Source organism: Hipposideros armiger, unplaced genomic scaffold (assembly GCF_001890085.2).
Source record: "Hipposideros armiger isolate ML-2016 unplaced genomic scaffold, ASM189008v1 scaffold_126, whole genome shotgun sequence".
Classification (NCBI taxonomy): Eukaryota; Metazoa; Chordata; class Mammalia; order Chiroptera; family Hipposideridae; genus Hipposideros; species Hipposideros armiger.
In genome coordinates, this window is record NW_017731476.1 from 943,755 (window position 1) to 968,766 (window position 25,012).

The window sequence follows — 25,012 nt, forward strand, 5'->3', positions numbered from 1 at the left end:
GGGCGGGGCTGGGGGAGGAAGTCGCTGAAGGCTACTTCACGTTGGACGAGACACTGAGCCGAGTATTGAAGGACGTGTAGGAGATGGGGATGAGGGTGGGGTACAGGGATGGCCGCCTGGCAGATGGGAGAGCACCTGCAAAGGCTGGAGGTATTTGGGGGGGATTGGAGGTGTACCAGTTACCTCTTGCCACAGTAATGCTGCATATGAACCACAGCCCTCAGAGGCGTGTGGGGACAAGCTAAGGTCCTGGGGAGGTTGGCCGAGTGTCCTGCTGACCCCGGCTGGCTTGCTCACATGTCTAGGGGTAGTCTGCGTGTCACTGACCTAGGCTGCTGGGATGATGGGGACTCAGCCCTGTTCTACGGGTCCCCCATCCTTCAGCAGGCTATCCCAGGCTGACCTTGTGGAGATAACAGAGGGGCAGCAAGAGGGTACCCCCCACCATTTGTGCAGTGTGCTGTATCCCATCTACTAACACCCCACTCCCTGGCCAAAGCAAGTCACATGGCTGAGCCCCAAGTCTGAGCAGGAGGCTACTGCAGAAGGCACAGACACACAAAAAAGGTGATGATTTGGGGTCATGTCTGCAATCTACTATACAGGGGATTTAGAGGGGCTGGAGGGCTGGGGCCTGGGCAAGCTGCAGCCGAGATCACAGTGGATGAGTTTGGGGGGAATGGACGTGAGGGGCCAGTGAGAAGCGGGAGGAAGGAGGAAACCGCCGCAGCCCCGAGGAAGAATGCCAGCCTGACGGCAACAGCACTGGGGCTGGAGGGATTGATGGTGCCTCGTTCGTCCTGCAGAAACCAAGGCACCAGGCGGAGGCACTCGGTCTGTTACACAGATGTCACACATGGCCCCCGGGATATAATTGGCCTTGGCCTCTGCAGAAAGGTTAATTGCTCAGATTACACAGCCTGAAGCGTCTAGGACTGGCAGGGCAGCTCCCCAATTAAGAACCTGAGCTCCTGTCTCCTCCAGTCACTCAGCCAGGGCTGTGGAGGGGCAGCGAGGCCAGAGCCTTGGGGAGCTCATAGCCTGGGAGGGACATTCACCAATTAACAAACATTCCAGGGGGGCTGTGACAAACAACCTTACAGGGACAGGGGAGGCTAAAGGCTATTTTGGCTGCAAGAGAAGGAAAACTCATTTCAACAGGCTTGAGCCACAAGAGGTGCCTGCTGGCTCAAGTAACTCAGGGGTTGCTCTCGGCCACACAAGCTGAGTCCACCAAACTCTCAGCAGACAGTTCCTCTCTCTGCTTGGAGTCTCTGTGCCGGCTTCATTCTCAGGTGGGCCATGGAATGGCAGAGCTGCCCCCGACAGCTCCAGGCTTCCATCCTCCCCAGTTTAAGCAACCTCAATGGCAAGGGAATGTCTCGTTCCCAAAGTTCCAGGGCTGGCTCTGATTATCCCAGCTTGAGTCACATGCCCATCCCTGAGCCAATCACTGTGGCCTGGGGCATAGTCCAGCTGCAACTGGGAATGGGTAGCCTGCCCCATCACACCACAGCCCAAGGGCTGAGAGTGGCAGAGCTGTGGTCCCTGGAAAGAAAAGCAGGTTTTGTTTCCCGAAGGGATGCTGGGCGGGCCCAGGGCAAAGGGTGTTGGCACCTACTAGGGTCCCGGGAGTCATGTTGGAGAGGAAGGCCCCTTAAGAACTGTTGAGCCTGGTCGCCCATTTCACAGATGAGGAAACTGAGTCCAGAATATCATCACTTCAAAATGAGAAAGCTGCTAGGAAAACAATTAAACAAGAGTTGGGGAGAGGGTCTGGGGAGAGGAAGGTCGGATTGGTGGACAGATGCGGACCTTTCTGGATCCTGTCTGAGGAGGTGGCATTTCAGTTGAGACCTGAATGGAGAAAAGGAGCCAGCCATGTGAGGATAAGAGGAATGAACATCCCAGAAGGAACCGTTAGGTACAAAGGGACCCGGACTGGTGGGCACGCCAACATCTCAACATGTGGCTCCGACTCCCCATAAACTGGTGAAGGGGGAGGTGAGAGATGGTGAGGTCACATGCCACTGTTTCTCTGCATTTACTCAAAAGTGATGCATATTTCTGCTCAGAGCCCAGTGACCAGGACTAGTCAGCTGGCCCTACCTATCTGTACAGGGCCCTGGGGAATTTTATTACTAGCGAGTTAGAATCTACTTGTCCATATGATTTTCACTATGTTCATTTCTTGTGTGTGTGTGTGTGTGTGTGTGTGTGTGTGAGTTAGCTGGAAATCTAACCTTTTGGGCCTCCTTAAAATCATTTTTTTTTAACCTCAAACATGAGGCTTTTGGAAACTATGATCTCAAAGATCCCCCTCCAGCTTACATAGCCTCACGGATCCTCTGATCTTTAAAAATACCAAAGGAAATGCCATTTATATTGGCACAGGCTTTGTGGGTGCTTCCCAGATGTGAGCATAAACCCCTAAAGTTGGTGAGTCTAGATATTTTTATAATCTTCTGCTAGATGGGGGTGGGGGTGGGGGGGAAGGTAGTAAGAGAAAAAAGATTCTCTCTGGTACCAGGCTAATAAAATAGAGATTGGAGTGCAAGAGAGACTCGGGCAGGGGCGGCCGGTTAGCTCAGGTGGTGAGAGCACAGGCTCATAACACCAAGGTTGCCGGTTTGATTCCCACATGAGCCAGTGATCTGCGCCCTCCACAACTAGATTGAAAACAAAACAGTGACTTGACTTGGAGCTGAGGGGTCCTGGAAAAAACACACTGTTCCCCAATAAAGTTTTTAAAAAAAAGAAAAGAAACTGATTTAAAAAAAAAGAGAGAGAGAGAGACTTGGGGATGATAAATCAGGCATTACCACCCCCACCCCCATCCCCCACCATGTCCTACTCAGAAGTCCATCCTTTGCTTGACCGGCCCTTCTTCACTCACCCTTGCAAAGAAGCCCTCAAAGATTTCTGCCCATACCTTCTTATTCTGTCCATGCCTTAGCGGTGCTGACGTGAACTTGAACGTGAGCTTAAACAGCGTTTTCCCCTGTGTGTGGTCCAGCCTCGTGCATGGCAGGAGTTAAAGAAATGGTGGTTGTGGGGATGGCCAGGTGGCGCAGTTTGTTAAGAGCGCAAGCTTTGAGCAACAGGATCACTGGTTCGATTCCCACATGGGCCAGTGAGCTGCACCCGAGCTGAACTGCCGCTGAGCTGCCAATGGGCGGCCGGATGGCTCAGCTGGTGAGAGCACGTGCTCTTAACAACAAGGTTGCCAGCTCAACTCCCTCATGGGATGGTCTCCCCCACAACTAGATTGAAAGCAGTGACTGGACCTGCAGCTGAGCTTGCGCCCTCCGCTACTAAGATTGAAGGACAACAACTTGACTTGGAGCTGATGGGTCCTGGAAAAACACAGTGTTCCCCTTCCCCAATTCCCCAATAAAATCTTCAAAAAAAAAGAAAAAAGAAAGAAAGAAATGTTGGTTTGTAAGAACCAGACGTCCCGGCGCAGAGCCCAATGTGCTACTAGAAGCCAGGTGACCCTGTTGGGTTCTTGGTCTCTCTCTGGGGTGGATTTTCACCATCAGGAAAACGAACTGGCAGGGACACTGTTAGGACTGGAGTTTGAGGTCTGTGAAGGATTGTGCACATGTCCCCTAGGGCCACCATTGCTCAGCTTTTTTGAATTGGCTCCCATGGTGTTTGAAAACATTGGAATTCGTTGCCGATGTTTCAAAATGGGGAGATTTCACATAAAAATCAGTGTTTCTGGCTTCCTTGGAGAAGTTGGAAGATCTGGCCAACCCTGGTTACACACTCCCACCAGCTGATTGTTTGGAGCTGAGCTGCAGTCTCCCCCTTTCCCCTGTATATGGGCCCTTCCAATGGTGGCTGTTGTCATCATGTCCTGTTGTCTTCCTGACATGGAAGCAGAGTGTCTGTTCTCATTTATCATTGTGCTTGTGCCTTTACTGATGGAAGAAAGTAAAAGATGTCTTGGATCCATGTTTCTTGCTAAGGGTGGGGAAAGCATGTGCAAAGGCCCTGAGGTGGGAGTGAGTTTCATGCATTTGTGGATGGAAAATAGGCTCAGGGAGGAAGGGAGATAAGGCTGGAAAAGTGGGCGGAGGCTGGATCACTTAGGGTCTTGGGAGGAACTTGGATTATCTTTTGAATGTGATGGGCAACCACTGGAACCTTGGAGGGCATCAAGGAGGCAGATTTGATTTACATTCTAGAAAGATCCCCTTTGGCTACTGAATGGTGATAAATGCTAGGAAGGAAAACCAAAAGGGAAGGGGGCTAGGGAATAAGGGGAGGGGTGTGGGCAGTTTTAAATAGTGGGATCAAGGAAGACTAAGGAATGACATTGGGCAAAACTTAGAGGAGGGTAGGGAGACCGAGGGGAGCAGCATTTCAGGCAAGGGGAATGGCATGTGCCAAGGCCCTGAGGCAGGAGCATGCCTGGGGCATTTAAGGAGCAGCACAGAGTCCAGTATGACTAGCAGGAAGGGAGCAAGGGGAGGAGGTTGGGAGATGAAGCCAGGTGGTGTGGGTGAGTTAAGGACCATGGCACAGGTAGCTGTTGACCCTGACAGGGGAGTGAACGCAGAGCCAGCTGGAATGCAGCATCACAGTGGCTCCCACAGAGGACCTCAGAGGGTCCCAGTCTTGGTTGGGCCCTCCTGGGGCCTGGACTTCCAAATATGGGTGTGGGGGGGGGCTGGAGGCTGCAGTCTGTCCTCTGGGGCCCAGACTCCTGGCCTGCTCTGCCCTGGGGGCCCCTTCCAGCTCTGAGGCTGCTGTGCCTCCACGGTCCCCAGGGCATCTGTGACCGCTGACTGGCCGCGATGGAGTGGTAGGAATAAGGGTTGATGTAGTCAGGTAGGAGTGTGGCGGTGCCCTTATGTACTTGTGGTGGGACACATGTCCGACTAAACGTGATCTGAGGGGTGAGCCCTCTGCCACTGCCTTGGTCACAGTTTGCACCATTGCCTTCAGGAACCCCCGCAGGGGCCTCCCCAGGGGCCTCCCCACGGGCCTCCCCAGGGGTCTGCGTTGATGCCAGCTCCCTCCTCGCTCCTTTGCATGGCAGCCACCACTGTCCTGGCAGGAGGCTCCCGTAGCTCCCGCTGCTCTCAGTGGCCTCCCCTGCCCAGCTCCGGCCCTTTACCTCTTGGCCTCTGCAGTCCTGCCACACCTGTAATCCTTACTGCTGCTCCCCAGGTCTGGTCTGCCTTTCCTGGACCCCTCTTGTCCTCCAAGACCCCCTGGAGGTGGTACCTCCTGCAGTCACTTGCTCCTTGTGGCCGTCGCCACTCTGCTGGTGTGTCTCCTTGTCCCCCGTGCGTGCTGAGAGCCACCTTTCATTGCGGCTTCCCTGCTCAGTTAGGAAATGTGGGGCTCCACTTGCGGGCTCACTGTGCACTGGGCCCTGTTTTCACACGGGTCACTACAACTAGAGGTGGCCATTGTTGGGTGTCCATTTTACAGATGAGGACACTGAGACCCAGCAGGATTTAAATAACTGGCCCCAAACCAAGCAGCTGGCAGGTGGAGGAGGCGGGGTTTGCACCCACCCCGTCTGGCTCCAGAGCCCCGCTCTTGACCCCCTCAGCCCTGCCCACTGACATGGAATTGAGGATTGGGTCCCGAACAAATTCAGATCACCAGGCCCCCAAAACAGCTGCCCCCCCTTCTCCGTCTGTGCGGAAGCCTGAGCCAGCCCCCCAGGTCAGCAGGCCTGCGGTTCTATCGCCAGCACTGTGGGTCTGCACTGCCAGACTCTCCACCCCCAGACCCCCTCAGCCCCTCGAAGTCAGGGTCCCCTGGCATCGGCCTCTCTGAAGAATCTGCCTCCCTCCCCACAGATGTCAGAGGGGCCAGAACCTCCAAAACCATGGCCTTTTTTATTTATTTTATTTTATTGGGGAACAGTGTGTTTTTCCAGGACCCATCAGCTCCAAGTTGTCGTCGTTTCAATCTAGTTGTGGAGGGCGCAGTTCACTGGCCCATGTGGGAATCGACCGGCAACCTTGGTGTTATGAGCATCGCGCTCTAACCACCCGAGCTAACCGGCCACCCCACCATGGCCTTTCCTGATCTCTCCGTCCTCCTTACCCTTCACCTTTTGAGGGCGCCATTCATAGCAGCCACTCCTTCCTCCTCCCAGCAGCTTCCTCCTGGTGGTGTCTTTGCTGCTGAAGGAACCTGGCCACCTCCTTCTTTTCTCTTGGTTTTTGTCATTTCTTCACTTGTTCCTTTCACACATATTTACCGAGTGCTCAAGGATGAAGTGCTGAATGAGCCCAACGAAATCCCTGGCCCACGTGGGGCTCTCATGATGGGGCGGGGAGCAGACCACACAGTAGTCCATCAAAAAGATAACGCCATTTCAAATAATGAAAAAGAAAAGGGGACAAATGATGGAAAGGGACAGTCTGTATTGGGACGGTGGCAACTTTATGACTTTGTTTTTTTTGTTTTGTTTTGTTTTTGTTTTTTTGTTTTCTTTTTTTTAAAGCTGAGCCATCCTGCTACCTGTTGGCAGCTCAGCGGCTACTCAGCTCGGGCTGGACTCGAACTGCTTTTGCTCAGAGCTCAAACTCTTGAGCGAGCTCTTAACCAACTGAGCCACTCGGCCAGCCCCTAGGGACGGTGGCAACTTTAGATGGAGTGGCCAGGGACATCTGAGCTGGGAAGCAGTCAACCAAGCAATGCTGGGGAAAGAGCTTTCTGGAAGCAGGGCACAGCACATGCAAAGGCCCTGAGGTGGCTGGAGTGTGTGGGCGAGGGGATGTCAAAGGGTCGGCAGCATCCTGACAACCTGGTGGGGCCTTGAAAGCTAAGGCAGGGGGCTGGAGTTTATCACAAGTGCAAGGGGAAATTTCCAGAAGGTTGCAACAAGGGAGGGACTTGAGGGTACTTACATCTTGAAAAGACCTCTGTCCCAAATTATGGCCCAAGCATCAGAACAAGCCAGGGTGCTTGTTTAAAATGTGGAGCCCAGCGTCTTCCTCACCTTTGGCATCAGAATCCCCAGGGCCAGCCTGGGAATATGCATTTAGCAAACATTTACAACTTTGTGAACCGCTGTTTCAAGCAGAGATTCTTCACCTGGAAATTCCCAAGAAGTCAGCAGACAGAATTTAGGGGATTCAAGAGCTTGCGTGGGAAAATATTCCAGCGTCACTCTCACTCGCCACTGCTTGGCAGTTAATATTTCCCTCTGTGAAGTGTGGAGTCTGAGCCCCACCGGGGTCTTTGGCGCCCGTGGGCATCACAGAGGTTTACATCCCATGACCTGGTTTGCAGAGATCTTGAGATAGCGCTTCCTTCCTTGCTACTTCCAAGGGATGAAAGTTATTAGACTTGCACTAGATCTTGTTATTTCAAGCATGTGGGTTAATCTTATAATCTGATTTTTTTAATGGCTTGATAACTCCATTTCAATATAATCAGTTTCCTTTGCAAGCCCCTGTCTGTTTATTTTCTCCATTTACAACAGTATTCAGAGAAAGCACTTAGGCTATCAGATGCCATAGGGGGTCCCTAGCCTGGAGAGGTGCAGAACCCCTGCAGGGGTGCTCAGACAGAGCTGGGCACCCCCACATTGGGACCTCAGCAAACCACTTGCCTCCTTCATGCCTCAGTGTCCTCACTTGTAAGATGGAGCCTGTAGCGCCTAACTTCAATGCTTGTTGGAGGGAACCGTCCAGGCCACCCCAGGGGACACTGTGAGAACCCTTCTCCCGCTGGCACACAGAGTCTGGAGGCCAGTCAGGCTTGTAGTGCAGGGGGCTGGCCGGGCTTTGAATCCCAGCTTTGAATCCTCTTACCACCTGGGATCCTTGGCTGGGCACTTAACCCCTCTGTGTCTCAGTTTCCTCTCATCTATAACCTGGAGATGATAATAGCCCCCAAATCATAAGGTTGTTGTGGAGATGAAAGGAGTTTCTCTATTTACAAGGGCCTGGCACTGTGCTTGGCACTGCTTGGGTGACATAAAAGATAGTTGTCATTATTGGGGGTGTGTCTTACCCCTCAGGTTAAATCTGGGGTTCCCGGAGGGCTGGGTTTAAGCCCTGTTCACCTGTGCACCCCCATAGTAGCTGACACAGAGTCGGGGTGTGGGACATTGGTTTGGTGCAGTGACTGCTATGTTTCAGTTTTTAGGGAGGAGAGACACTTACTTTAGAGGTCAGGGCCCAGGAGGGCAAGTCAGAGTGCCATCAGGGCTGCAAGGGACCCTGGATTCAGCAAGGGGGCCCAGAGAGGCAAAGGGCAGTGGGCTAGAGCCTGCTTGGTCTTGGGCTCTGGGGAAAATATTGAATCCACGTCACCCCATTGGGCGGTGTCTCCCCACCACCCACTCATCCTGGCTCTGTCAGGCTTTAGATAGATGAGATTTTGTCTTTCTTCTTTCTGAGCCTCAATGTTCTCATCTGTGAAATGGGGACAACTAGCATGTATTGAGGCCTCTCATGAGCTAAACCTGGTTTATGCCTCTTTACATGTCTCATTTAATTCTTGCAACCACCTTCTGAGGCAGATGAGGAAACTGAGGCTCAGAGAGGTGAAGTAACTTGCCCAAGGGCACACAGCAAGTCAGCAGCAGAGCTGAGGTTTGCCTGCAGTTGGTCTGGCTAGCCGAGCCATGCCCTTAACCTCTGGGTAAGTAAGCATCTTCCTTCTTTTCTCCCGTCTGCAATGACGAGCCCCATTATATATTCACAGGTGTGGTTTGGTTTTTTTTCTTTTTTTTTTTTTAAGATTTTTATTAAAATATAGTTAACATACAATGTTATATTAATTGCAGACATACACAATAGTTATTCAGCATTTATATATAAGGAAGTGATCCTCATAAGCCCAGCAACCATCTGACACCGTCCCACACTGTCACAATATTATTGACTCGATTCCCTATGCTGTACGTTACATCCCCATGACTTATCTGTCTTATACCTGGAGATTTGGACCTCTTATTCCCCTTCACCTTTACCCTCCTTTTTAAATTTTTCAATTACAGTTGACAGTCAGTATTATTTTATATTAATTTCAGGTGTATAGCATCATGGTTAGACATTTATATAATTTAAGAAGTGATCCCTCTGACTAGTCTTGTACCCACCCAGCACTATACAGTTATTACCGTATCATTGACTATATTCCCTGTGCTTTTCTTTACATCCCCATGACTATATTGTAGTTTGTACTTCTTAATGCCTTCACCTTTTTCACCCTGCCCCCCAACCACCCTCCCCTATCACCCCAATAAATCTAGTACCCATCTGACACCATATATAGTTATTACCATTATTGACTATGCTCCTTGTGCTATGCCCCACATACCCATGACTACTGTGTAACAACCAATTTGTACTTCTTAATCCTTTCCCTTTTCTCACCCATTCCCAACCCCCCTCCCATCTGGCAACCATCAAAATGTTTTCTGTATCTATGAGTTTGTTTCTGTTTCATTTATTTGTTTATTTTGTTCTTTAGATTCCACATATAAGTGAAATCACACTGCATCTGTCTTTCTCTATCTGAGATACTCCACTCAGCACAACACCCTGCAGGTCCATCCATGCCGCTGCAGATGGCAAGAACCCATTCCCATCCATGGCCGAGCAGTATTCCATTGTATATAATACCACCTCCTCTTTATCCATTCTTCCATCGATGGACAACCCGGCTGCCTCTACATCTTGGCCATTGTAAACAATGCTGCAGTGAACACATGGATGCACATGTCCCCTCAAAGTAGCATTTTGGATTTCTTTGAATAAATACCCAGAAGTGGGATTACTGGGTTCTTCTTTGTCATTTGAGATAGCCTTTGTTTTAAAGTCTATTTGTTGATATAAGTATTGCTACCTCAGCTTTTTTTTTTCATTTCCATTTTCATGAAATATTTTTTTCCATCCCTTTATTTTCAGTCTGTGTGTGTCTTTTGATCTGAAGTGAGTTTTTTGTAGGCAGCATATGTAAGGGTTTTGTTTTCTTATCCATTCAGCTATCCTATCTTTTGATTGGAGCATTTAATTCATTTACATTTAAAGTAATTGTTGATAGATATGTAGTTATTGACATTTTATTATTATTATTTTTTTGTCCCAAAAATTCCCCCTAGTATTCCTTGTAATACTGGTTTGGTGGTTATGAACTCCTTTAGCTTTTTCTTGTCTGAGAAGCTCTTTATCTATCCTTCAATTCTAAATGATAACCTGGCTGGGTAGAGTAATTTTGGTTATAGGTCGTTGCTTTTCATTACTTTGAATATTTCCTGCCTATCCCTTCTGGCCTGCAAAGTTTCTGTTAAGAAGTTAGCTAACAGTCTTATGGGAGCTCCCTTGTAGGTAATTAATTGTTTTTCTCTTGCTGCTTTTAAGATTCTCTGTCTTTAACCTTTGCCGTTTTAATTATGATGTGTCTTGTTGTGGGCCTGTTTGGTTCATCTTGTTTGAGATTCTCTGTACTTCCTGGGCTTGTATACTTATTTCCTTCACCAGGTTAGCGAGGTTTTCAGTCATGATTTCTACAAATAGGTTTTCAATTCCTTGTGCTCTCTCTTTTTCTGGTAACCCTATGATGCAAATGTTGGATCACTTTATGTTGTCCCAGAGTCCCCTTAAAGTCACCTCATTTTTTTTTTCGGATTCTTTTTTCTTTTTGCTGTTCTGATTGAGTGTTTTCTGCTACCTTCTCTTCTAAATCAGTGATTCGGTCCTCTGCTTCATCTAATCTACCGTTGGTTCCCTTTAATGTATTCTGCATTTCAGTTATTGTATTCTTCATTTCTGACTGGTTCTTTTTTATGTTTTCTGTCTCCACTTTTATGCTTCCTAGCTCTTCGTTGAAGTTCTCCCTGAGATCATTGAGCCTCCTTATAACCAGTGTTTGGAACTCTGTGTCTGGTAGATTGCTTGTCTCCATTTTGTTTAGTTCATTTTTTGGAACTTTGTTCTGTTCCTTTATTTGGGAAATATTTCTTTGTCTCCCCATTTTGGCTGCCTCCCTGTGTTTGTTTCTATGTATTAGGTAGGGCTACTATGTCTCCTGGTCTTAATAGTATGGCCTTATGTAGTAGGTGTCCTGTGGGGCCCAGTGGTGCAACCTCTCTGGTCACCTGAACCAGGTGCTGCAGGTGTGTCCCTTGTATGGATTGTGTGTGCTCTCCTGCTACGGTTGAGCCTTGGTTGCTGTTTGTACATTGGTGGGAGGGTTTGACCCTCAGGCTGATTGGTTGTGAGGACTGGCTGTGACTACAGTGGAGGAGCTGTGCAGGGGCTGACCCCACAGAGCAGAGTTTGCTCTAGTTGGGCTCTGGCGCCTGCCCAGTCAGCCCTTTGAGTGTGTCATCCCCAGAGGTGGCCAGGTGATGCTCAAGCCCAGTCTAAAGCTGGCCACTGGGACTGCCATTCCTGGGGCCTCCTGGAGGGGGGCCCGCTGCAGGCCAAGTTCAGCGGCAGTCTGTGCCCTGCCCAGGGCCACCTGGCATGAGCCACAAAGCAGTTCAGAGATGGCTGCTGCCTACACTGGGCTTGGAAGTTCCTTGAGAGGCCAACCTGCAAACCAAGACCAGCTGTCACTAGCGCTGGGCTTAGGGCTATTCAGTCAGAGATACAGGACACACTGAAGCCAGACACTACTTGTTTGGGTTTTGTGAACCTTTGAGAGGTTTGAGGATAGTCCACAGCATGAGCCAAGGCAGCCCGCTTATATGGAAAAGCCACTGGAAGTGGCTTGGGTGTGCCTGAAAGTTGTGCTGGTGGGGTCTCAGGGAATCATGGGGTAGAGCAGATGAAAGGTGTTAGCCAGGCTGATGGAGACTCAGATATGACATCTGCCTGCGTCTGCATGCAGGGAGGAGAGGTCTCAACAAAGAAACTATGGCTTTCCCCAGCTTCTCCGTCTGTTGGGGAGAAAGCTGCCCCTCTAGCCCTCACCCTGCTGCCAGACAATTCAGCCCCTCACCGTATGTCCCTGGGAGGTTTCGAGCGGCTGCCACAGCACTAGAGCTCAGAGTGAGTGATTCCATCAGCGAGTGAGTCCGTGCGTGGTCCCTTTAAGCAGAGCGCCTGGGAGTGCTCTTGTCTCAGCCACAATCTGTTGGTTTTCACAAGTTATGGGAACTTCTCCCCCCAGCACTGAAACCCTGGGCTGTGGAGAGGCTGGGACCCCTCAGTCTGTGAGGGCAACCTCCACAGCTGAGGTATCGCTCCCGATTTTTAATACGCATGTGTGGGACCAGCCCATTCCGCTTCTCTGCCCCTCCTACCAGTCTTGAGGTGTTGTCTTCTGTATGTCCGTAGTTGTAGGGCTTCGGTTCAGCTAGATTTCAGGCGGTTCTCATGGCTGGTTGTTCTGTGGTTTAGTTGTAACTGATGTGGTCCTGACAGGAGGTGAGAACAGCATTTTACCTACTCTGCCATCTTGACCGGAAGTCTCCTCAGGTGTGTTTTTTGAGGGGCCGCTCTTCCTGCCCAGCAGCTGGAAGGTAAGCAGCGGGTGTCTGAGAAATGCAGTGCCCCTGCCAGCCTCCCATGCCGACCTCCTCCCAAGCCCTGCCCGTCTCTGTCCCGGACTGCACACCCCCTGGCTTTCCTCCCCTGTCACTGCTTTCTTCCAGCTCTCATCGTGAGGGACCCTGCTGTGCTCTGGGGTGATTCCCTGTGTGGTGGCCCTCAGCCTCCAGGTCATGGTGGCGACTGTATAAACTAGAAAGGACCCACCTGCTTGCAGGGAGCTGCCACCGCTCAGCTCCAGCCTCCATTTTCATGCAGGGATGTGGCCCTGATCTGCCTGCTTTCCAAAAGAGTCTAGTTTTCATGTGATTTCCCCATTTTTAAATGGTGGCATCTAATTCCAAATTGTTAAAATGCCGCATATACCAAGAGAGAAAGAGAGAGACACAGAGAGGCACAGAGACACACAGAGAGACAGAGAGACAGAAAAAGCAAGCACACAAACAGGCAAACAAGAAAATAGAACAAAAACTTGTCTTCAGGCCGGTTTATAACTTCTGACCTACCCTGTCCTATTTCCTTTGCCTGCACAGCACCCCCATGGGGGAAAGGGAGGCCCAGAGAGGTGAGAGGCCTCGCCAAGCAGACAGGGCTGGGGTGGCGGATAGGGCCACATCTCAGCCCTGGAGTCTATGTTCTTCCCACCACACCAGCCTTCGCCCCAGGCCCCAGCCTGTGTGGCCAGAGCCTATTTTCAAGACTAGTTTCTGGATCCTAAAGAGAAAGAAAGATCGTTGTCGTCCGATGCTGAAGGCTATGGTCACCATGACACATCTCAAGTACTCAGGGACTGTCCCCGGATTCCACAGAGCCATTTCTAAAGGTCATGTCTGCCGGACTCATTTCTAAATTGACAAGGGCTGGAGCTTGTGAAATTCTAGGGGGCAAGAAGGCATTGTCACAATCCGATCCAACTATAAACTGGTTTGTCCCTTTGTGAGAGCAGAGGAGAAGGGCTTGTTTTTCTGGGGCCAGCTCACCAGCTTGCCACACCAGTGTTTGCAGAAGACTTAGAGTGTGCGAGGAACCACATGGAGGGCTTGCAGCACAATCTCATTTAACTCGGCCCCAAAATGTGTGAAATTAGGAGTGTTGACTCCATTTTATAGCCATAGAGCCTGAGACTCAAGGTCAAGTTCAGACCTCCTTGACCTCCACGTTCAAGTTCTCTTCCTCTCCATGAGGCGTCGACTTGACAGGGGTGAAGAAGCACCCTTCTTTGCTGAGGTCTGTCTGGGAGCCACAGCGGGGGCTGGGGTGGTGGGGAGAGGCTTCCTGGAGGAGGTGATCTGGAACAAAGAAAGAAGGCGTTTTAACTTCTTATTGCTGCAGTGACAAATGAGCACAGACTTAATGGCTTAAAACAACATGGGTTTATTCCCTATAGTTCTGGGGATCAGAACTCAGGAATGAGCCTTATGGGCTACAGTCAGTGTCGGCAGGTATGTCTTCCTTTATGGAGGTTCCAGGGGAGAGCCTGTGTCTTTCTTTTTTTTCCTCAAAGATTTTATTGGGGAATTGGAGAACGGGAACAGCCAAGTTGTCCTTCAGTCTTAGTCGTGGAGGGTGCAACTAGCTCAGCTCCAAGTCCAATTGCCGTCTGACCGGGTGTCGGCAGCTCGCAGCCTCTCAGCTCAAGGTGCTGTGTTCAATCTTAGTTGCAGGTGGGCGTAGCCCATCATCCCATGCGGGAGTCGAACCGGCAGCCTTGTTGTTAGGAGCACGTGGAGAACCTGTGTCTTTACCTCTTCCAGTTTCTCTAGGCCACCAGCATTCCTTGGCTTGTGGCCCCATATCACTCCCACCTCTGCTTGTATAGTCACATTTCCTGTTCCTGGCTTGGACCCTCTTGCCTCCTTCTTGATAAGGACCCTCATGATTACATTGGACCCATCAAATAATCCGAGATAATGTCCCCATCTCCTGATCACAGCCACGCCTGCGAAGTCCCTTCCGCCACGTGAGGGGACTTTTGGACGTGGACATTCTGGAGTTTTTTGGGATGTGGGTGGACGTCTTTGCAGGCCATTATTCAGCTGCCCTAGAAGAAGGGGACAGCTCTACCAGGGTGGGGGCCCTGCTGGAGATCCGAGAGGGCATGGAACGTGCAACTCGCAGCCAGGCTGCCTGGGACTCACTTGTCAAGGCGTTTGAACTTCATCCTCTAGAGCTGAGCTTCTCACACTGGACCAGCCCCAGTGGGGACCTGCTTAAAATGCAGACCTTGAGTCAGTGGGTCTGGGTGGGGCCGAGAGTCTGTATTTCCTACAGACTTCCAGGGGCTGCCTCTGCTGGTCTGTGGACCTGCTTTGAATCGCAAGACTCTAGAAAAGGACAGTTCTAGAAAGATGGTGACAGACCAGCTCCGCCAGGCCCTGTGTTTCCAGGGCTGTGCGCTGATTGGCATTTGGATGGCATTCCATTCCCACTGTTTTTGCGCATCCCACAAGGGCAGCCATTGAGGGTCTGCACGTGACCTCCAATCAAAGCCTAAAAGGTTCTGTCTGACTCATTAAAGGGAGACTCCTCAGGTCGTGACCTTGGGCACCTCACAGGACCTCTCAGGCCTTCGTGGAAAGGAGGTGGGGCTGGGATGGGCAGGTGGCTCTTAGGAATAGCTCTCACATCGCTGCTCTTGGCCATTTAAATCTATCTGGGCGTATTTTTAGACCTGAATGCCTCTCCTTTCCATCTAACTCTTTTAAAATTGGCACCCTCATGTGTGGGGTGGCTTGGCATTTGCTAGAACCCTCTGTTCCTGAGCAAGCTGGATAATAGAGCGTTTGCTGGATAGTTCACTCCCACACGTCGATATCAGGGAGGGCCTTATAGGGTCTGGCAATGTTGCATCGCTGCAGAGTGTCAGGGACAGAAGTGGCTTTAGCTGTCATCCTATAGGGGCTGTAAACTGAGCTAAGCAGGAACTGTGGAGGGGTGACAGGGGCCAGGGGGGTCTGTGACCACCCAGCAGCATGTGCCCTGCTTGAGGCCCAGCTCAGCCCCACAGTTGTCATCATGTGGAAACACAGGTCCAGTAGTGCCGCGTCCAACCTTTTTGCAAACGAATCCAGAAATCTGTATTTTTATGTGAAGTCTCCTATTTTTAAGTGTAGATAATGAATTCAGGTATTTTTAAAATACCATGTGGGCCAAACAAGTCATTTCTGCTGGCTGAATCTGGCCTGTCGGCAGCTTCTTTGAGAATCCACTTCTCCTACCAGGAGGGAAACTGAGGCACAGGGGCCTCCTGGGGTCCCACAGCAACAGGGCTGGAACCCAAGGCTGCAGCCACCATCCACTGGCTTCACTGCAATTCGTCTCTGAGGCAACTGCTATTCTCCCCAAACCTCAGCCCCTGTGCCTCTGCCAGAGTCACCCACACCCAACCCATGCTCCATCAAGCTACCTGGGAGGTGCAAACCCCGCTCCCTGCCCTAATTTGCCCCCAAGCTATTTTGTGACATGGGCACATCCTAACTCCTCTCTGAGGTAACGTCTCATGTGAAGGTGGAGGGCTGGGGGCTCAGGGACCCCTGAAGTCCCTCCCTGCGGTTCTTGGAGGCCTCTGGCCTTCTCCTCTGAGCTTCCAGTCCTGACATTTTGCAAACAGCAGCTGTCGGGGAACCCTTCCAGGCTCAGAGGTCCAGGCCTGCGTCATTCATGTGATTTCACGAACTGGGTTTTAGGGAGCCTGACACCGAGCCCACAGCCTGTGGCCATGCGCCCGGACTTATTGATTCGACATATTAAACGAATGGGTTTGGGGGGAAACGTGTTTTCTTTTGAAATGTCATCACTTCTTGGGATTTCATATGATTTTTACAACAATTCCCTCTGCTCCCCATAAGGGTTTTATTTGCCCAGTGGCTGAGACGCACTGGTTCCAGGCTGCCTGGGCTACATCCCATGGGAATAACAACCACCCAGCAATAGTACCAGTAACACTTGTGTAACATTTGCTGTGTGCCAGGCACTGCCGTATGCACTGTACTCATCGGTTGCCTCAGGGCCGGCCGAATGGCTCAGTTGGTTAAGAGCTCGCTCGAGTTTGAGCTCTGAGCAACAGCGGTTCAAGGCCAGCCCGAGCTGAGCAGCCGCTAAGCTGCCAATAGGTAGCAGGATGGCTCAGCTAAAAAAAAAAAAAAAAAAAAAAAAAAAAAAAAAAAAAACCATAAATTATCTCATCGGTTGCCTCGATTTATCCTCACCACAGTCTGTGAAATGGGTATGATCTCTAGCCCCAATTTACAAGCAGGAAAACAGGCCCAATGGGAACAGATCACATGCTGTCTCCCAGCGAGTTGCTGGCAAGGTCGGGTGTCCACCTAGGTTGCCTGGCCCAGGTCTGCCCTCTCCACCCCTATGCCTCACAGCCTCTTATAATGATTATGATTGCTAATAATTACACTTATTAGAAAGTAATAGTAATACTTTGCTTTCTGGAATACTTTCCAAGTGTCAGCTTGTGTGACTTATAGAGAGTGTCTCATTGAATGCACACGACAAGTCTAGTTTGCCCATTTTTCAAGGGAGGCAACCGAGAGACAGAGGGTGAGGCCCCCACCGAGGTCACACATGCCAGACATGCTTCCCGCCCATGATTTTCCACTCAGCCAAGGCACTGGCTCTGGAAACTTAGCAAGGGAGGGATAGGGCGACAGGGAAGCCGTTTCTTGCAAACCCATCAATTCCATCAATGCGGGGTCAGAGTGGGCGCCACAAAGCTGTTTTTTAAAAAGGCAAGAAGTGCAGCTAACAGGATTAGCTGTCACCCCACAGGCCTCGCTCCTGATGAGAAATCATTTCCTTTCTTCTGTTCTTGGAGGTCACCCATTCTCAGCTGCAAATCAAGCCATTAGTAGCAAGTTTCAGAGACTCAGAAACAATCATCTCCCTGATTAGTGCGTCTTTCCTGGTATCACCAGGGCAAGGCCCCCGCGGGCCCCGCCCAGAGGCTGCCAGCCCGCTGTCCTCCCACTTTCTCTGTACACGTGTGCGTGCATTTCACTGCACTAATAGTGAATGTGAGCACTAGTGGTAGCCAGGCTCTGCACACTCGTTTCCTCGTCCCCATTCCAGCTGTTCTGTCTTTGCCAGATGCCGGCACCTACCGACTGGCATTGACTCAATTTGTCCTGAAGTCCACACACTCTTTTGTGCATACATTTAGAAGGGACCTTGAGATCAGGGGTGCTCCTAGGTGAGTGTGCACAGCATCATCTGGAGAGCCCCTTAAAACCCTGAGTGGTCCCCCTCTCGAGTTCCTGATTCAGTAAGTCTGGGGTGAGGCCCAAGAATTTGCATTCAAGGTTTCCAACTGCAGCTGCTGCTGGTCAGGCGAGACTGTCTTAGATTATTACTCTAATTAGATCTTTTGTCATAAAAATGATGTGTCAGGGAGGGTCCCTGCAGTGACCAGAGTCCCCCAAATCATTCAAAGGAAGGCACTTGAATGAAAGAACTCCTTACAGAAGCATGGGAAGGGCTAAGAGACCCCCAAAAGCTGGGGGCCCGTTACCAACCTCAGGAGCAAGGAGAAAAGGGTGGGAGCAGTGTCCCTGAGCCTGTAAGAGCTGCAACCATGACAGTGAACCTTGGAGCTGTCATCATGGGCAGGAGGATGAAGCCACTGCCAGAGAAGTGGCTCAAGACCCAGAGCGAGCAGGGCAGAAACACGCTGACCTTCTCTCTGCCGATTTCTGACCCAGGACAGTCTAGGGGGTCAGTGCCCTGGGGCACAGAGCAGGGCACAGAGGGGCGGAGAGCCATGGTGTGGGGTCGGAGGGAGGGGATGGGTGCGACAGGAATTTCTAGCGCTGAAGGTAACTGTCAAAATGTTCTCAGGGTCTGTCTAGGAACTGTTGAAAATCCTGATCCCTCATTTTTTTAAATAAACAAGTGTTGGAAAGGTGTTCAGGACACCTTAGCACCAAATGGAGACTCTTTTTTTTTTCTAAGATTTTATTGGGGAATTGGGAGAGGGGAGCAGCGCTGGGGAATCAGGAGAAGGGGAACAGACAAGTTGCTGTCCTTTTGTTCTTCAGTCTAGTTGTGGAGGACGTCGCTTCACTGGCCCATGTTGGTATTACCATTGCGTCCTTCCCGGGTGAGGCAGATCGGTCGCCGGCCACTGGACGGCCACTCACGGCAGCTCTTGGCAGCTCACACCAGCTGCCAGCCACACACGCAGCCAGCGTGAGCCACACACGGTAGCTTATGGCAACCCACTGCAACAGGGGCTACAGCCTACGCTGTCGCCAGCGACTCACGGCAGCCCAGCTCCAGGTCGAGCTGTTGTTCACCATCTTAGCTGTAGAGGGCACTGTCACTGGCCCTCATGTGGGATCCAAACCGGGGCCCTGCTGCACAGAGCTGGCGTCCCAAGCCAGCTCTTAACCAGCGCATCACTCAGCTGGCCCCAAACGGAGACTCTTGATGGAGATGTTACGAATTTAAAAATTAATGGAAAAGCGAATAGCTTTTTCACTCTAGGATTCAGACAGTGTAATGTTGGGGTTCACCACACTTAACACCACCTCTCTCCTCGTGGGAAACAGACATGTACATAGCACCCCCACCCAGTGCTGCCCTTCTGGGGATTCTTACCAGCTCATGTCTGGCATTGTTTGAGGGCTGCTGCTGGGGGTGGAGGGCAGGGAGATGTCAGTCCCCAGCCTGCTGCAAAGGTGGGGGAAGGTGGAGGGTGGGCTCTGGAGACCAGGCAGAGGGGCACAGGTGCTGGCTGGTGGCAGTGTGCACTGAATGCTGTGTGCAGGGATGGGTGGGACACCCACAGTGTCACTACACCTTTAGAGCCCCCTCCCTTGAATTATTGATGTTCTGTGGATTCCACGTCTCACCCTTTGCTTTTGCTCCACGGGCTTTGCACAGGCAGCTGCCATGTATGGGATACTCATAGCAGACATGTCATCACAGTCCAGACGTGGCCTCATCATCTTTGTCCCTTAACATCCTCTCGTTCTTAGGGAAGGACTTGACCCCGGGTTCAGGTGCCCAAGCTGGAAACACGGCCCCACTCGGGAGACTTTCCTCTCCTTTCCCATCACGTTCATGGGTCAGCAGGCCACGGAGCCTGCCCTTGGGTGTGATCAAGTCCCCCACTCGTCCTCGCATCATTGCCATGACCCAGGCCACCATCATCTCTCGAATGGAGTGTGGCAAAAGCCTCCACCTGGCCTCCCCGCCCACACGCCCTCCAGAGTGGGGCCCAGCACATGTCTGTCCCACGTGAGACCTTCAAGACCCACCTGCTCCTCCCCGTAGCCTCTTCCCCACCACCCCCGGTGGCCCGCTGGGCTCAGGGTCCCGGGGACCTGAAGGCCCCGCCCCTTTTCCACTCAGTAGCCCTCGTCCTGCAGGAATCCTGGTTCCAGAGTTGGGTGGGATGCTGGAGAGCATGTAACGGGAGCCGTGGCCAGGGACCCCTACGCGCCCCAACCCAGACGGGCCCCTGCGACCAGCCCATGTGTGGAGAGTGATTTCAAAGTGGCCCCAGCACCCTGCCAGCTTACAACCTCTCTCCCTGTAGTGGTTCCTGGAGTTACAGTCCGGGTTTGAATCCAGACTATCCCACTGTCTAGCTGTGTAGACCAGTTGCTCAATTCCTCTGAACCTAAGCTTGCTCATCTGGTTGTTGGGAGGATCAGGGAGGTAATTCATGTGCATACTTGTGTCTGAGGTCTGACTTCCTAGAAGCAGGCCCTGAGGTGGGGATTCCTGTGTAGGCTATTCATAGAGGAAACGCCCCAAAGGAGAATGGGAGGGGATGTGAAGCGCAGGATGGTGGAGGGAGGAAGGCAAGTCAGGGGACAATGTCAGGCCAAGACCCAGAGAGGCGGCTGCAGTCTTAACCCCAGGGTCGGGGTGGGGGCTCTGCAGTGCGGGTCACATCCCAGCGTTGCCTCAGCCAGAGCCACAGGGCAGGGCCACTGGTCAGTGACTGGTGGATGACAGCACAGAGGGAAATGTACATTTCCAGACTCTTTCTTTCTTTTTTTTTTTTAAAGATTTTTATTGGGGAATTAGGGGAAGGGGAACAGACAAGTTGCTGTTGTTTTGTTCTTCAGTCTAGTTGTGGAGGACGTTGCTTCACTGGCCCAAGTTGCCACCATCATTGCGCTCTTCCCGGCCGAGGCAGATCAGTCGCCGACTTCTGGACGGCCGCTCATGGCGGCTCCTGGATGCTCACGCTGGCTGCTGGCTACATACGGTAGCCCATGGCAACCCACTGCCACAGGGACTGCAGCCTACACCGTTGCTGGCAACTCACAGCAGCCCAGCTCCAGGTTGAGCTGTTGTTCAGCATCTTAGCTGTGGAGGGTAGTGTCACTGGCCCTCATATGTGGGAACCGAACCAGGGCCCTCTGGCACCCCAATCCAGCTCTTAACCAACGCGCCACTCGGCCGGCCCATCAGACTCTTTCTAATCGAAGGTGGCAAAAGGGAGTCCAGCGGCCCAAGGTCAGTCGTCTAAGGAGAGAACCAATAAAAGGGGTGTGAGGGGCATGAATGGAGCAAAGGCATCCAGGTGACTTGGCAGGTGATAAACAATGCCCAGTACCTGCTGGCCCTTTCTAGTAGTACAATGACAACACTTCTTATTGGTATTCATTTTCTTGGCTTGGGTGGGCTGGAGCTTTCAGACAGATTCTCCTAGCCCAGTGGGCAGAAAGAGAAGTAAATCTGGTGGGAATCAGAAGCATAACCCAGCCAGGTATCTGAGGACCGGTGCCTGTTTCTCTGTGGTTAACTTCCTTCCCAAGCATCCCACCCTGCGCCCGTCCCAACTCGCGTCCCTCCTGAAACAGCAGAGCTGGGCCCTGCTGTGAGACGAGCTGTGGGGGTAGCAGCCTGGCCCAGGGCTCACGTGGGCAGATGACAGCACCCTCCAGGGAAGTGGGGCTCCTGCGTGCTGGGGAGGCAACTGAATCAGAGCCACCATGGTGAGGGGTGTCCTCGGCCCACTAGCGGGGCAACAGCAACTGGAGGCAAAGGCTGCTGGGAGGGAGAGGGGACCCAGCTCGCCCCGCACCTCCCGCTTTCCTCCCTGCTTCCTGGTGGGGCCTGGGACCAGCGCTGGGCCTGGGAGGCTGCGAGTGTGTGGGGCCAGGGGGTGTGGTGACAACAGTCAAGCTACCAAGCACACATTATCCCCTCACAGAAATCCAAGGGATTGCCCAGGAGATGCGATATTTTAAAAAAATAAAGAAAAGAAAAGTTCTCCCAGCTCTGAAGGCCCCATTGTGCTAAGGATGACAGTGGGTGTTTGAGAACCTGTGTTCATCCTCAGGGAGCAGAGAGAGACTCCGAAATGGCTGTTGGTTTGCTTCCTTCACTAAATAGCCTCCCTGGGATGTCCCTGGGACACTCCGTGGAGAAGGAGCCACTTGTGCAAAGGTGGAGAGGTAGGAAAGAACGTGTCTGACAGTTTCAGAGAATAGAAAAGCTGACGATTGGGACTCTTAGCTGTAAGTGATAGAAATTCTACCTGAGACTGGCTTAGACAAAGGCGGGGTATTTATTGGTTTGTGGGATTGAAAGGACAAATGATCAGCAGCTTCAGGCATGGCTGGATCTAGGGGCTCACACAGTGTCACAGGACACATGCTTCCTCCATTTCTTGGCTCTGCCCTCAAGCAGGCCCTTGTCACGTGGTGAGTCAGTCAGCCCCTTCCTTACACCTCCCCAGCCTCAACACCAGTGGCAAGAAAGGAATCTTATTTCCCAGTAGTTCCAGCAAAAGCCCTGTGGCTGAGTTTTGGAGGACCAACTCGGGCCGTGTGCCCATCCCTGGCTGGGCAAGCCTGGCCCATAGTCCCTTCTCTAAAGGAGGGGCCTTGCTCAAACCGTGTGGTTTGTGAGGCTTGAAAGGTGAGGTACCTGGGTGCGTTCCATGGTCTACTCTCCACCCTTTGTCTCAGAAATCTTATCTACTTACAGGTCACAGTTTCATTTCTCCCTCTTGACTCTGTCTGTAGCCTTGACCTTCCCTCAAGAGCCACTGGGCTCTACTTCCCGTTCCCCACACCCCGTTCCTTCCATGAAGCGACTGTAATAATGCACATGAATGGAGCTATCACTACATGCTAAGCACCGCCTCTTTTCATTGCTGTGTAATCAAATCCCCAGCACAATATTATGAAATGGGTGTTATTATGATCCCCATTTTATAGGTGAAGAAACTGAGGCACAGAGAGGCTCATTCCTGAACCAGTGACGAGTCAGGGGGTACACAGACCTCTGATTGGTCAGAGAGTCCTGTGCCCGAACATGGAGCCAGGAGATGGCTCAGTTGCAACCGAACTGCATAAGTGGAGAGAAGGAAGGGGGGAGAATGTGGGATGGAGAAACACAAGATGCCCCCTAAACTAAGTAGCAAATGATGGTAACCCCGTGTGGACTGATTTGTGGGAAAGGAGCTGTGCTGTCTTGCAGAATATAAAAAAGGTTTGAACACCACACCGCTGGAAGGCCGGGGGTGCATCTGGGCTTCGAGAATGAGCTGGAACCATGCGCTCACACTGTCAGGTGCTCGGACTCTCGGCGGAGCCTCGTTTCCCATCTATTTCGTGTTTCCAGGCTCAGGGTCCTAGGGAAGGGCTTTGATTGACCGATTATAGGTCACCTGATCCTATCAGACCAATCAGCGGTGCCCAGAAGGGTGGGACCGCAGCAGAGCGTGGCAATTCCTACAGGAACCACAAAGAAGGGAGTAGCTGTGCTGGTTTCTATTGTAGAAAGAAGTGGAGTAGGGTACAGGGCAGATAAAAACGGGGGTGTCCTTCGAGGGTACGCATGATGTGCTTGTGAGTTGGGATGGTTCTAGCTGCAGAGAACGGAGAACATCGCTCTGACCAGCTTGACCACTGGGAAGCTTTCTGGCCCAATGTGGTCACCTTTCCGTTGCTCTGCTCGATAACTAAGTGTCCGCCCCACCCTGAGGTAGAGGTCCTCCTGGCCGTAGGTGACTTCCAGGGGCAGCCATCTAACAGATGAGAAAGTGAGGCTGTCACATAGCCACAGGAGGGAAACCTCCCTCCAATCTGAATGGGTCCACGTATCGGTCACACGCCACCCTGCACCGGTAACCACCGCCCCGAGAGTACCTCATCCACCTCACATAGGCCTGGATCCGTGAGTTAGTCTGGTGAGGAGGATGGGTGGCCGTGACGGCCTTACCCTAATCGGGACCCAGCCTACCACCGAGGCCTGTTCTGAACCACTTGATCCCCCGACCAAAGGGCGAGGGGGGTGCCCCCTGGGAGCATCCAGGCTGTGCCCCTCATCTCACGCCTCTGCCTCTATCATGCAGGGGTCCTGTGGCTTTCTGTGGTTTCCGAGGTGCTCTATATCCTTCTGCTGGTGGTCGGCTTCAGCCTCATGTGTCTCGAGCTCTTCCACTCCAGCAATGTCATCGACGGGCTCAAGCTCAACGCCTTCGCGGCTGTATTCACGGTGCTCTCAGGTAAGGCGGACGCCCCCGACAGGAGCGGGGCTGCACCATAACCGACCCCCTGCTTAGAGCAGGGGGAAGGTGGGCCCCCAGCCACCCTCGGGCTGAGTCCTGTTTGCTCCATCTCCATGACCTGGGGCGCATCATTGCCCTTCTCTGAGCCTCAGTGTTTCCATTTGTAAAATAGGGGATTCCTTCGCTCACTTACTCGCTCATTCAGAGCGCGTTTATCAAGTGCCTCTCAGGTGCCAGGCACTGTGCTAGTAAGCACTGGGTTGTGATAATAAACAGAAATAGAGTGTTCCAGCGCTTGTGGAGCTTAACGTGTGGCAGACAGAGGTGGGTCAGCTTGAGATGTATTCGGGAGACGACCGCCCCACGGCTTGGTGATGGATTGGATCTGTGGCACAAGGGCCCCAGAAGAAGATGCTTGTGAGAATGGCAGATGGTGGTGTCTTCCCCAGGGGTGTGAAACGGAGCCTGTTTGGAATGGAGGACCCTCATCTGCTTCAGCATGTTGGCCTTTGAGACACCCGCTTGGAGATGCCCAGCAGGAAGCTGGGTCAGCAGGTCATCAGACTCATCGGGGGTGGGCAGAGGCCAGAGAGCCAAGGATTTTGAGGGTCTTAGGAAGAATGGGATAGTCAGCAGCAGCATATAATGCAGGGAGGTGCGGATGGATGATTTCAAGAAGAAGCTGTTGGTTTAGGTGGCCAGGTGCCCAGAGTGGTTTTAGCCAATCCAGATCAGAAGGGGTTAAACGGAAATGTGCCAGAGGGGAATAAAAGGAGCCTATAAACTATAACTTCGGGCGGCCTGACAGATAGAGTGGTGGCTTGGCTGTGCAAGACATCTGTTCCTAAAAAGCCAAATGTAAATCGAATTTCTATAAATCTAATCCTGTTCTTCGTGCATGGGAAGAACTCTCTAGTTAATGAAACCGAAACACCAAGCCTTTTAGTAAGGGAAATAATCACCCCCTAATTGGGGTCTGTGTATATAACAGAGGGCACCCTCAAAGAAAAGAGCCGAATTCAGGAAATTAGAGCAC

At 51.8% G+C, this 25,012-nt stretch overlaps 1 protein-coding gene across 2 annotated transcripts in view; it reads left to right on the plus strand.

Annotated features, from left to right (window-relative positions):
• GSG1L (GSG1 like) overlaps positions 1-25,012 on the plus strand; it is a 224,210-nt gene that overhangs the window by 106,859 nt on the left and 92,339 nt on the right. For both annotated transcript variants that reach the window (XM_019648401.1, XM_019648402.1), the window contains exon 3: positions 23,821-23,973. In XM_019648401.1, coding sequence (XP_019503946.1) covers positions 23,821-23,973 — 153 coding nt within the window. The remainder of the gene's footprint in view (positions 1-23,820; positions 23,974-25,012) is intronic.